Genomic DNA, 14,223 nt, shown 5'->3' on the forward strand with positions numbered 1-14,223 from the left:
AGCTCTGTGATCCATTTAGGGTCAATGGTAGGGGTTCAACTTCATTCTTCAGTATGTGGATATCCAGTTGTCTTAGCTCCATTTGTTAACAGCCCCCCACCGTACACAGTTTTGGTGCCTTGCTGAATGGGATGTATCTTACAATTATAACTGGATGTGTTTTTCTATAGTAACACATCTTATAATTCATAGCATCTTAGATTTGATAAAAGTATGGAACACTTACCTTTTAAAATAAAAACCTTATTATATAAGTGCATTTTTTTGGGAAATAAAAATCTATTTCCCTCAATAATACTAAGAATCATTGAATATCAATGGGATGAGGAAAAAACTGTCATACATGCATATATTTTCTTATGACAGAAACACCATCTTAAGGCTTGAAGGCTTTAATACAATCCTTATTATGTTAAAAATGAAGAGAGACTGTTACAAAAGCAGTAACATGACTATAATGACCATGAAGAAAATTAATTCTATCATCCAGGTTAAATTTTCCTAGAAATTAGATTTATTTGACAGTGATAAAATGTCCCAAGAAACGATGATACAAGCACCAACTTTAATAAATTTTTGATTTTCAGAACCCAGATTTAAATATGTATTGTGCAGAGTATAAAACAATTAACAATAAACTCAACTATTTGGGATTAACTGGGAAGTTTGAGAAATGCAGAAATCAAGCCTACATTTGTATCTTCCTCCTACTATCCTGATGAACCCAATGACAACCAGAGTCTGAAGACAAATGACTCACAAACATAGTGAGATCTGTTTAATAGTTTTTGAAGATTTTTCCTGTAAAATGGCTTGTATTTCCACAGGTACAATAGTGAAGAAATAAACTTTTTAATTTGACATGAAATATAAAAGAACAATTTTACAAATATATTCATAAAATTTAACTGCTCATAACACTATACATGGTAAATATGACCACCCCCTTAACTTCTAGACTATTCAATACAGAGAAGCAATCTGCCATCTTAGCTAAAAATGAAACACTTCCCTTTCATTGAGTTTATTTTTTGTTTGCTTAGAAACATGTTAAGAAATGGTTACGTACAACTGGAAAAATATTTGCCCCCATCCTCGTTTAGGGGTTCTTTACGAGGGTGAAAATTTATTTGAAAGGGTGTAAGTTTTATTAAAAAGAAAATACTGAACCTTCTTTTGTTTTACTGCTTCAGCAATGCTTTTAAAAAGACCCTGAAGTTGTCTCATTGACCTTTGGGTCATAAATGACAACAGGGTGGTGTTCTCTGTCCATAGCTGCAGAAGAACTTCATTCTCTTGCCCCACAAAGGCTAATCTATGGGGACATAAGAGTAACACCCAAGGGAATGGACCTGCGTCTGGCTTAAAATAAAAATCCCCTATCAGAAATGCCACTGTTATGCGGCAAGATCACATGACATTAGCAGGTGTTCATCCAGCACAATGAATGGTGTGACCACACCTCCTGTGAACATCCAAAGGACAGAATGGCTTTCAAAAAGAAAAGAAGTGGAGCAAAATCCAAGAATTGCAGGTAACAATTCTATAATATATAGTACATATAAATTAAGTAGAAAATGTGCTCCTTAAACTCTCAAAAGTGCCCAAATAACAATACTGAGCTCCCAAATAACAAAGGTTTGAGATTTTTCTATGTCAGCAAAAACAAAAGGCATTGAAGCTTTAGGAAGAGTTCACCTCAACTTTCCTAATACAGTATATATAATAACTTAAAATGATTTTCCTATTGGTACTAGAAAATAAATTCTACTACAATCATGTTTATGCCAGTTCCTGGCATATTTCTGCATCCAGATTCATTAGTCTCCTTAATGGAGCCCATCAGTTTTCCAATGGCTTTCTCCTTTCCTTAAACCCTAACCCTGAAATTCTATAACCAGTTATATCACGTGGCTTCCCTGAGGCACAAAGGTACCAAACTCTAATTAACTATTGAGGAATGATAAATATGTTCTCTATTTATATTAAAAGATTTTTAATTCTTTTGGGCCATAGTTGGGGTAAAAAAAAATCCACCAGAAAGCTTAATACTCTGCAGTGTGACCTGTAGCCCTTTTTGCAAAAAGCTGAACCAAATAAGGGAAATGTTGAGAGTTGCAGCATGCATGACCCGGCAGCACCGATTATTAATAAAAAATTTCAGTCTAGAAAAATACTCAGAGTTGTACCCCATCCACTCTGAATCCTTTTTTTTTTTTTTGTAGTAAACTGACATAAACAACTGAAAAGAAAAATATCTATGGAAATACATCACTGGAGTTTTGCTTCTGGAAACCTATTTGAAAAAGGCATCTCGGTTAGGCTGAGACCGGGACAATTGGATTCCTTATGTGTACAAGTGGTCGAGTGGGGCATTGCTGGCAGCTGGAAGTTTGCTGGGGCCCCAGCAAACTTCCAGCTGCCAGCAGGGCATAAAAGCCAGACATAAAAGCAAGAAGTGACCTTGGAGACATGACCTTTACTCAACTGTATTACTCTACTTTGGTGAGCTAGAGTTTTTTATTTTCACAAACTAAGTTGCTTTCAAGTCTTCAAAAAAAAAATCTCAATAGTCAAAATTATAAGGGAATCTTATGAGTAGCTTAGGTGAGTGTGGTTTCCTTTTACAGATGTGCCACCTCTCTGAGGTTCCTTAGACTGGGTGGGAGAGGACCTCATTTGGAAGCCAAAGGAAAAGATGTGTAGCCATAGCAGGTGGCACTCTCACCCGTTCCAAGAGCTTGGAATTTACTGCCCAAATTTCAACTTGCACTTAAGCTGAGTTTAGTAAAAGTCAGAAACTTCAGATGGTAAGCTTACTTTTGGGCATATATCACATGCAGAAGTACTAGATTTATAAATAGTCCTTGATGTGGAAAATTATGATATCAAAGCATAATTTTCTAGAAAAAAAAGTTGTGTTTCTTTTGGTAGGTGAAATTCAGCCTTTCTGGGTACAATACCATTTACCTTACAAGATGATCCTGGAGTATCAAGAACCCTCAAACCACTCTCTAGCTATAAAACAAGAAAAGGGACAAGAACCTCCTTTATCATTCTTCAGAGCCCATAGACTCATAGGCTGAAAAGACAACTCTATCAACAAAGCTAGTCATCAGAGATTCTGGCTAGATCAGATGGCACTTAATACACTATTCTAGGCAATTTCATCTTTTCCTTTCATTTTCTGTCTGCAGGTAGAGTAAGATATACAGAATAGAGGAAGCTACTAATGAGAAAACTGCTGTAGGATTTTTACATCACTTAAAAATTACCAAAAGAAAACCCAAAACAAAAATACCTCATCCTCAACAATGATCTCCGTTGAAAAATAAAGCTATTTTAAAACTGACAGGCTGAACTTTAAAAATATTAAGTCAAATTAAGCAGCAGCAATTAAGAGTAATAAATCTTATCACTTTAAGGAAAAGAGTATTCAAATAGGTTAGAATGACGGGAAATAGGCAAACTATTTGCCGGTAGGCAAAATATGGAAAAACCAATTCAAGTATGAATATAGTACATTAGAATCATATAAATTACATATATTTACAAAGATTAGAAAATGTAAATCAAATCTTTGATGGTCCATGTATGAGGATGTTAGTTTAAATGAATGCTTGCTCCACGAGCAGGGGCCTATATTAGCTACAGATTCTCTGCATTCTGGGAGCAGTGATACTCTGGTACCAAGCACAGAGAATGAGCATCCAAGAATTATTAATCAAAATGAAATGAAACTAACAGAGAGGGATGGTAGAGCTCATATGAAATTCTGATTTAATTATTCCTCAGTAAACACTCATTTGCTCTCAAAAATCAGAAATTTCAAATTATCTCTGCAGATGTATCACTTGGTTTTGTGTATATCTAATGATCACATTTAAACTTAGTTTGATTTGCAAACATTTTCAAAACTTAAAGGGCTCCTTTCACAGCAAGGGAAAGCGACTGAACAAAAATGACTGTATCATTGTGATTTGTTGCTTTTAGGCTCATAGAATTTTGGCTTTCTTGAGGAGGAAGAAGAAGAAGAAACCCTATAAAACCCAAACAAGTGGTTTTAAAAAGTAACAGTGTATTTTTAATCACTCTTAAATCTTAAATAATTCAATATGCAGATAAAGTTGGTATTATAGTACCTAGGCCATGACTACTGCTGTAATAGTCACCCTCCATTAAAGAACTTTTAAGAGCTGCTGTTTTTTAATCAAACAGTCCTGGCCATATAAGATGAGGGTAAGGGACAAACCACATCAGGCAGAAGTAACAAAAGGCAGACTAAGAAATTATGGAAAAATTCTTTGTTTGAAATGCCAAGTATTTGATGAGTGACTATGTAAGTGAATTCCACTGAAGTTAAAAAAAAATCCCACAATATATGAATATTGTCCTTCCAAGAGAGTCAGAAAAATAAATTAGAAAAATGCCCCGGATTTCAAAACAAGCCCCTGTTCCTAAGGTCTCCTGTTCACCAGTCCTGTGCAAAGCGCCACCCTAGCCGCGTCAGGCACTCCAGACACCGTACATGTTTTGGGTAACGCCATCCCACACAGCACGTTTACAGTGACTTTCAAATAAATTTCTTCTATATTGTAAAATCTTGTCCAAGTTTACAAAGGAAAAAAAAAACTTGGTTAAAAGCCCAAGGTTAAAAATAAAAGCATGGCAGTTGAAATCCAATTATTACACAGATATTATGGTTTAATCAAGCAGACTTCAATGACGATGCTGCTGTTTTGAGCATGCAAGATACCACTGGTATCTGTTCAACTCCTGCCATGTTTCATCACTGTGTCCCCCCTTTTTTCCCAGTCTCAGTCCACCCTTTCCCTAATAAACAGCATTACAAAAAGGTAGAATTCTAGTTAGTGGCAAAATCTTCACAGTAACTTGTTAATAGTAGATGGCTGTCAAGGGCATCAGTCAACTGGACCTTGGAAAATCAATTTAATGCAGTTTTGCTCCCCAACCAGCTGTGTGGCACAGAAAGGGCAGGCAGCATGAAATGCGTGAGTTCCATGAGGCAGAGGAATCTGAGACCAATATTTTGCAGACTTTTCTGAGCACACATGTCCACAGGGGGTGAAAGCATGAGTCGGTGGTCCTGCATCTACGTAAAATCCTGCCTCACAGCCAAGCCAGAGAGGTACGTAGGGGCCCACAGTCCTACACATGGGACACTCCCTCTCGTTGGCCTCTGTGTCGCTCCGATGGCCCCAGTTGTGGTACCCGTGAACATGGCCGCAGCTGAGATATGCCCAGGGCTGCTTCTCCTCTACCACTTCTTTCCTGTTGATGCTGGGGAAGACCAGGGTGTTGAGCCCCACAGGACACTGGGGTCGCGCAGCATTGATCTCCTGCCGGAGAGCCTCGATGTGTTTCTGAGTCGGAGTGTGGAAAAGACCGTCTGCTGTTCTCCACAGAAGAGTGGCTCCACACAGGTCAATGAGGGAGCCATCCTGCAGGACGTTAGTCTCACTTTCTACCTACAATGGGTTTGACAGATATGCCTTTTAAAAGCAAAATCCTGAAAACCATGGAGCAAATCACTCTGACTTTCCTCTCAAAATAAATACAAAACCAGTTTTGAAGAAGACCCAGGGAGGAAATTTATCTCACTTCAAGCAGGTCTAGGGGAGTAACCTACCCCCCCTGAGCTTCAGTTTTCTCATTTAAATATTAGACAATATATATGTCCAGGATGCAAAGCCTTGAGCACAAAACACCTAGGTTCAGTTAATACAGCGGTTATTTTAATGAACTTCACAAATCTCTTTAAATTGAAAAAAATAATTATTTTTTTTGGTGCTACTGGGGATTGAAGGGCCTCACACATGCTAGGCAAGTGCTCTATCACTGACCTACATCCCTAGCACTTCTTTTTATTTTCATTTTTGAGGCAATGTCTTGCTAAATTGCCCAGGCTAGCCTTGAACTTGTGATCCTTCTGCCTCAGCCTCCTGAGTTTTTGGGATTACAGGCATTTACCACCCTGCTCAGCTTAGACTCTTATTTTTTTACTCCTTAAGTCGATAATATAATTAGTCATTGATCTCATTAAAGGACAGAGATGTCCCACCAATACAAGTGGAAAAGACTCATACTCATTTAGACCAGAGCCAATGCAGAAGATCCTTTGGGGCTGAAATCATTACTGAAGTGTCTGACACTCTCCTGGCGACATTTAGCTTCCCACATACCTTGAATCTGTCCTTCATCCTCGTTTCTAAGGACCAAGCTGAAGCTTTCACTATGAGCCTTTGTTTTCAAAGGATGTCTATGCTGTGTACCAAGTGCTTACAAGACTGATGACCAGCTGACAGCAGCACTGTTGGACCTGGTCAGCAGGAGTCTGACCTCTGCCTCCTTGTGCCAGATAATGCTAAGCCCTAAGGGTACCAAAATCAAGAAAACAGAGTCCTCTTCTTCAGTGGGAAGCAGACGTTCCTAGACCCAGGAGTGAGTAAGGGCCAGTCAAAAGCCATGAGGCCACAGCCTCATTGTGGCTCAGACTGTGACTCTGGAGCCTACTACTTCGGTTTGAGCCTGACTCTGTCACCTAGCAGTTGTATAACCCTGGGCAGGTTACTGAAGCACCCTATCCCTTAGTTTCTTTGTAAAACTTAGAAAAGGCGATCATGAGGGTTAAATAAGTTAATACAAATAAAGTTCCTAGGATAAGGTTTGGCAAGCAGTAAATACTACATAAACAGATGCTGCTGTTACTTTAATGAAGTTAGAAGGCGAGCAATGGTTTTTAAAAGTGTTTTCCTTGAACAGAGATTTGAGCAAGACATCAGGAGTCAGGAGGTGGGCTACAAGGAAGGCACACGTGCAGGAAGCACAAGAATGCTCAGCAGAAAGTGCTGAGGGAACAACAGTTAACTTGAGGTCAAAGCCAGGTGACCAGGCTGGGGCTCTGGCACAGCTGGGCCAGGCTGAAGAGCTGGCTGGTCTTGCATGCCTGAGGGAGTCAGAGGAGGTTTAGGTGGCCTTGTAAAAATCGGTTTGCATGTTTGAAAGATGGTGGAGGGGCCAGTACCCAATAACCACTTGCTGCTTTCTAATTCTTGCTGTTGTAATGATTAGGAAAAGAGGTAGAGTCAGCTAGGGTGGGTTCTTTTTCTAGGCAAAGAGGATGAATGCGCCTCAACCAAGAATACCATGGGGGCAATAGCTAAGAGGCACAGGGAATGGATGTTCAAGTATAAAATCTAAGAGCTGTGAACGCCTGATTTGAGGAAGATGTCTACAGTTTAACACATATCTATGTATTACTTACAGGGACTAATTTCAAAATTAGTCTCTCTTTATTACAACCCACCCATCAACAGAAGCCATTTTTTGGAGTGGCTTCTTTTCAGCAGCATTGGCAAAATTTCCTGGCATACACAGTTACCTAAACTACGTTATAAGGACCAGAGTGGATAAGGAACACTCTGTGGCATGCCCTCCTGACCTAAGGAGCTCTCTGTGGAGTCCAGGATGTGCTTTCTAATCACCAGGAGGCAAATGCTCTGTGCAAACCCTCTTGGTGAGAGCTAAGTGTGGCTTCCCAAGGGATGGTACTGAGTGGTAGTTAGGACCACAGACTCTCAGCCAGGAGGAGCTGAATTTAAACCCTGTCTATAGCCACCTCTGAATCTTGTGAAGCTTGGAAGCATTTAACTTATCCATGCCAAATGTTCCTTAGCCATAAAATGGACTGATTCTTCTTTCCTTAGAGAGCTGTGGTACAGGGTAAATGAGCTGAAGTCTGAAGTGCTGACATAATGCCAGTACCCAATAACCACTTGCTGCTTTCTAATTCTTGCTGTTGTAATGATTAATAGCCAGTTCGGCCGATCTAGGTCAGTCTTATATAAAACTACCAGATAACCAGGAAAAAAAAAAGGTTTTTGAAAAAATTGCATTCATATTACCTTTCCTATTTATAATTTCTTGGAAAGTATTTATCAAAACTTATTGAATTGGTTGGCTTTTCTAGGAAAATGCTTTTCATATGCATTCAGCCATGATGCTCCAAGACTAGGCTTTACTATAGATGCAGACGCTGTGCCAATGGCTAAACTATGGTGTGAAATAGAAATAACAGCAACAACTCTGCTAAAACAAACACCTTGGAGAGAACAGCAAACCAGGTCTGCAAAAGAATCCCATCTTCTCTATAATAGAAATATTTGATTATCATTTTTCTCCCTGCAAAATGCTAGCTCACATCCTCCATTCTCTATATTTTTCTAAGGGAATCTTGAAGAACTTCCTCTTCTCTAGCATCTAGAAAAGGCATTTGTTTCCTCTTGCTCCAACTTAACAATTAACTGAAGTCCAAACTGTGAAGTGTACTAAGAACTATTTGGAAGCTGTGCCACAAACTTTTGGCAAGATCAGAAACCAAAAGCTTCCCATTTAAGGTATTATAATTAATCTCCAGAGAAGAAACGGCTCCAAACCAACTGCTCTAGGGCCTGACTCTAAGTGGTGAGAACTGCAGGAAAGCATTAACAAGCCAGGTCAATACAGTATATGAATCATCAAGTAAAAAGCTGTAACTATGACTTTGGAAAAAATTATATAGCAAATTCTATATTCATTTCTTACTATGAACTTAAGGGGTAAAAAGCAAACTTAATTGATTCTTAGTTCAAGAAAGTCTGTATCATTCTTTAATTAAAAAATGTCACCAACTTGTCCTGGATTACTCAGGATTTTTGCAAATCAGTAAAGCTTTACTCTAAATGTAAGTTCATTTTCCTTAGAGTGGATTTAAGTAGAATTTTGTAGTGTGGTAGGTAATAAATGATTATGCTCTTAAGATACTAAGGAGCAAAAGGTAAGTTACAGCCACTATGAACGAGTTTAAACATTAACACAAGGATGGCCATGTCCCTCTAACTTTCGGAACTTAAGAATTCTCATTTTCGTGGGTCAGGGGGCTTGGCACTTAGACCTGTACAAAGGTTTTCTGAGCTTCAGGGGAGTGGAAAATGACGGTCCAAAGTGAGTTTCCGTAGTTTGGTATGTGTCCTTGAGCAGGACCCACTTACCAGCTTTCCCCTTTGCTGGGCTGACCTGGTTTCTCTCAAGGTGTACACATCTCCACAGACAGAGATCTCACGCCAGACCCCAGGCTGAGACTCCTCAGTGAAGCCCCCCCTGGGATGCATCACCAGGACACCATTTGTAGTGAGCCCATCCATGTGGCCATCAGGGTTTTTCCACTTTGCTGCTTTTTCCTGGAGAGTACATCACAGACCATAAAAAAATACATTAAGGTAACATTCAAAATGAGGGAATTGGGGGTCTCTTTAAAATACTAGTAGGGGTACAGGGGAGCTATTTAAAGCTAATAATAATAGGATAAAATATGCAATTATTCTGACAATATGAAATATGTGGTAAAATAGATAAATTATTTATCACTAGATATACATTATATTCACTTCAGGAGCTTAAGAAAAATGCCTGATGCCTGGGCTTCTCCATCAGATTCCCCCATACCCTGCATGAATCCAAGAATCTGTTTTCTTTCTTCGGTTGCACTTGTGCCGTGCTTTTATCCTATTTCCTAAAAATGCTTTACATGCATTCATTATTTGGATATAGAAAGAAGTAGAGTCAAGAAAAAATGACTTTATTAAAGGTACAAAATTTCAAAAAACATTAAGCCAACAAATAGTGGCCATTTTGTCTTCTTACAAATCAGCATTTATATACTCAAAAGCAGAAGGCATAAGTGGCAAGACAGACACTCTTGGTTGCCTGTGCCACTGCAATTCCCCTCTTCTTTTCTTTTTCCTATCCTGCAAAAATAATATTGATTTGAGAGGAAAGTATATTAAAACTGATCATTCAATAAAATTTGGGGGGCTCATTTATAAGGAAACTTATAAAGGCATGGACTTTTTAATTCTCGGTGAGACCATATCTATAATTCAGTATGGAACACAGAAAACACTTAGGAAAACATTTATGAGTGAATGAATAACTCACTAACATTTTCCTTGGACTGTAATTATCTAGATCTGGCTACTTTTTTCCTCCTGAAATAAACCTATTAAATCCACCATAAATACATATGCATAATGGTAATATATACACTTTAAAAAGTAGTTAATGTACATATTATAGTTGACAGAGCAAACATAACAAATAACAAGCAATGACTGTTGTTTGTTTAATCTTTGGATATAGGAAAAAGAATAATCATGAAAAAATGACTTTATTAAAGGTACAAAATTTCAAAATATATTAAGCCAACAAGCTGTAGCCATTTTGTTTTCTTACAAAACACTATTAATCATCTAATCATTGATTAGAGTTTTTTTCTGGTACTGCTGATTGAACCCAGAGGATCTTCACCACTAAGTCACATCCCCAACCCTTTTTATTTTTTAATTTTGAGACAGGGTCTCCCTAAGTTTCTTAGGGCCTCGCTAAATTACTGACGGTAGTCTTGAGCTTGTGAACCTCCTGTCTAAGCCACTGGAGCCAGATTAAATGAATTTTTAAAAACAGTTTTTCAAACTGGCCACCTGAAAACTAAAATCTCAAAATCTAACTAGAAGCATCACAAGCAAATTTTTGGTCTCCATTAAATGTTCTATATCTAATAATGAGTATTTTTCCTGAAATTTGTAATTATTACCAGTACTTACTCCAAGAAATATGTTTTTGGAAGAGTCAAAGCCAGCTGCAAATATCCGCGCCGTATAAGGTTCATTTCTGTCACACACAATCCTGCAAGCAAACCTTGATATGGTGCTTTGAGTGATCTGGGCTTCATCATTGTTCTGACCACCAGAAATGGTGTCTGTGACCACGAAGTCAATAGGGCTTTCTGTTGATCTGCCCACCTGAGTGAATCAAACACACTCATGATTTGCTTAAAAAGTCAGGTTACCATACTTTTTTCACATGTGATGGGTGTTCAGACGCCCTTCAACATTCATTATCTCTGCCCTGAGGATCGGAATTTAGTAAAAAACTTTCAGTTGTGTTCTTTTTCCTATTTAACTAAGGGAAAGAAATTATGGTACCCCATCTCTAGATTTTTAAAAAACTATCAATTTTATTTTATCGTGGTAAGAAAACTTAATATCAGATCTACCCTCACCACATATTTGAATGCACAATACTGGAATTATTGTACACAGACACACATATCATTTAGCAGATCTCTAGAATGTTTTTATCTTTCTTAACTGAAATGCTATGCCTGTTGCTTAGACCATCAGATTTTAAATAATAAGAGAAAGATTAATTTTCTACTCTGGAGGAAAATATTAGATCATCCTCCACACATTAGATTATCTCCTGGTTCTGGGTAGAAAAAGCACTTTCATAGCAAATAATTCTTTGAAAAAAATTTTTTCTATATCTAGAGAAAAGCAAGTTTTAAATAAACAAAGGAACTCTTGCCTCCCTCTTCTTGCTCAGCTCCTGAGAATGGCTTTCCTAAGTAAATCCAATGGTGACTCACAGCACTAAGCAGCAACAGCCCGTACCTACATGCAGAGTAAAAATGTCTACTGCCATTACTCAGTGTGTCTGAGAATCATATAAAGGGCTTATACAAGTCAGCCAAAAGCTTGGGATGTAGCCAAATAAAAGACTTACTTAAAAAGCTGGTCTTGGCATTTCAAGTTTGGATTTTTTTGGGGAAAAAACACTTCTCTGGGGAAAATCTAAAAAGTTGCTAATATTGTTATATTGGTTTACTCTGCTTGGCAAGATTTAAATGCTTCCAGAAAGAATACATTTCATTAGGAAGATCTTAAGAGTTCTTTAACAAAGCTTTTCCTATTCAGTAAATTCAAATAAAACAGGTACTGCTTTCTCTGTGAACTAGGAAATTGTATTTGTTTAAACTAAGGAAATCCTCAAGATAGAATTTAAAACATTTTTATAATGATGTTTTATGAATGTATAACTTGAAAAGTGATAAATGTTATTATGTACCAAAAAGCCTTCTTAAATAAAAATCACTTATATGTAAATGAAGAATTTTTCACCAAATATAATTTTAATGTCCTCTCTCAGCAACATTGATTCTGAAGTTGCTAATGGAGGGTACACCAGAGTTCTGAGATATATGTACAAGGCTCTGAAAGTCAATTTCTAAGGTATTTTTATTCTTATCATAAAATTCCATTTAAAACATAAGCAATGTAAAATAATTTTTTATCCAAATGAATGAAGTAAAGAGAAAATATCCTGTATCACTTAGCTCTGCTTGCTTCCTGAAACAATATTACTGTTTCTTTTTTAAATCTCTCATACACTTTCTCATGCATTGTCTAACCCTATAAAACCAAAACAACAAGCTCGATTTTCTCATTTTTTTTTTTTACAACTCTTAATTTCTTGTTCTAATGAAATGTGCCTGGAATAAACTAAACCTCTGGTTTTACTGAAACTCATCAACTTGAACAGATGTATAATGCCTGAATATGTGCATTTCAGGTTTAAAAAAATATGACTCGTTAAAAAAATACAACATCTAAATTAGGGAGATTATAAACTCAAATCATACAATTTATCTTTCTCAGATTGTACAATCTTGCTAGATTCATTTAGAAGCTGGATGTGTAGCTCGGTATTTCTATTGGTTCATGATGCTGTGATTTTTTTTCCTCCACAAAAGTTATAATAAAAACAATTAGAAAAGTAACAAATACTTATTGCAAAATATTTAACAAACACAGAAAAGCATATAGGAGAAAAAAAGGCCTACTCCAGTACCTGTCCTGAACCTCTGTTTCAATATAGTTTAGGAGTGAAATAAATTGAAAAGTTCAAAATCCCCTGGTCATCTCACAAAACAGGAGGCCCCACAAATGACAGTCTGTGTCCTAACTGCCTTCTAAGGCACAGCTATATCAAGCCATGTTCATTTCTCAATTTTTAAGCTCAAAGCTAAACTGTGCTCTTTTAGAATGCCACACAATTACTCCTTCTCTTCTCTCTTATTTATTTTATTTTTTCTTATTTACAGCACTGGGGATCGAACCCAGGGCCTCATGCATGCTAGGCAAGTGTTCTACTATGGATCTATATCCTCAACCTTTGCTCCTTCCTGTCTACAAAAGTTATTCTCCTCTAGAAGGCCACATTCTTGAATTCATCCAAATTTATTACATTAATTTCTTCGTGAATTAAAGGAAATTGACTCTAAAACGTGATATTTAATCCAACTGGAACATTCTGCTAGGATCCATTATTTTAAGCCATGATCTTATCTGACTGGCCAGATAAGATTTTTTCATCAATTCACTTTCATTTACATCTAACCTCTGGAGTTCTAGTAAAATTTATACTTTAGGACACAAACCACATGCTGCTTTTGTCCAAAAAAATATCTAAGTTACTTTCCTACTGAAAACTCACTCAGTGTGGAAAGTCTGCAGCATGCCTTTCTTTTCGCTGCTAGATCAGCTCCACTCTCTTTTTTTTTTAAAGGCAATCTTGTAAGACAGGCCAAGATGTTTATGAATTTCATCTGATATTCATATAGTACAGAGGCCAAAATGCTTCTGAATTTCATTCTGAGAGTCAGAGTGCTAGTTTTCAAATAGTAGTGGTAGCAAATATTTTACTCCAACCATCCAACCAATGTATTTTAAAATATATAGGTAGGGGTGTGTGTGTGTGTGTGTGTGTGTGTGTGTGTGTGTGTGTGTGTGTGTGTGTGTGTGTGTGTGTGTGTGTGTGTGTGCGCGCGCGCGCGCGCGCATCAGAAAAGTAAGGGTTTGCCTGGATGCTGGTTGAGGCCAGCTCAAGCAGGGTGGCATGAAGCACTGGGAGTGTGTCCCTCATTTCTCCTCCCCTCCCCCTTTATTTTACAGCCTCACTCTTATGATAAGACTCAACTATTGCTGCTACTACCCAAGACCCATCTCTGCACAGAGCCTGGTAGTCAACAGTCTTCCCTTCCTGTGGATTTTGCTTCTGCTTGTCCCTCTCTCCTGAATTACTACCCACTCCTTCATACTGGATCCTATCTCTGGAACTTCTCAAACTATGGCTGGAGGAGCAGACTTGTTTTTGTTAAAAATTCACTGATACCTTTAAAAAATAATAAAAAACAAGCAGTAGAAAAATGGTTCTTTGCTTGCATGTCTCAGCAATGCCAAAATGCTATAAAAATTTCAATTTCCAGCCTATCACTTTCTGTACTGTTACAAACATTTTGCTGCTCATAGAGCACAGTGACAACAG

At 37.6% G+C, this 14,223-nt stretch overlaps 1 protein-coding gene across 1 annotated transcript in view; it reads right to left on the bottom strand.

Moving 5' to 3' along the window:
* Positions 1 to 742: 742 nt before the first annotated feature.
* The window catches only part of Peli2 (pellino E3 ubiquitin protein ligase family member 2), a 174,841-nt gene continuing 161,360 nt past the window's right edge, over positions 743 to 14,223 (bottom strand). The window contains exons 4-6 of the mRNA XM_046461501.2: positions 10,662 to 10,859; positions 9,051 to 9,239; positions 743 to 5,489 (exon numbers count right to left, since the gene is read on the bottom strand). Of these exons, the coding sequence (XP_046317457.1) occupies positions 4,923 to 5,489; positions 9,051 to 9,239; positions 10,662 to 10,859 (954 nt within the window). The 3' untranslated portion in view covers positions 743 to 4,922. The remainder of the gene's footprint in view (positions 5,490 to 9,050; positions 9,240 to 10,661; positions 10,860 to 14,223) is intronic.

Source organism: Marmota monax, unplaced genomic scaffold (genome assembly GCF_021218885.2).
Source record: "Marmota monax isolate L192 unplaced genomic scaffold, Marmota_monax_Labrador192_F-V1.1 WCK01_AAM20220418_F8-fsc00001, whole genome shotgun sequence".
Taxonomy (NCBI): Eukaryota; Metazoa; Chordata; class Mammalia; order Rodentia; family Sciuridae; genus Marmota; species Marmota monax.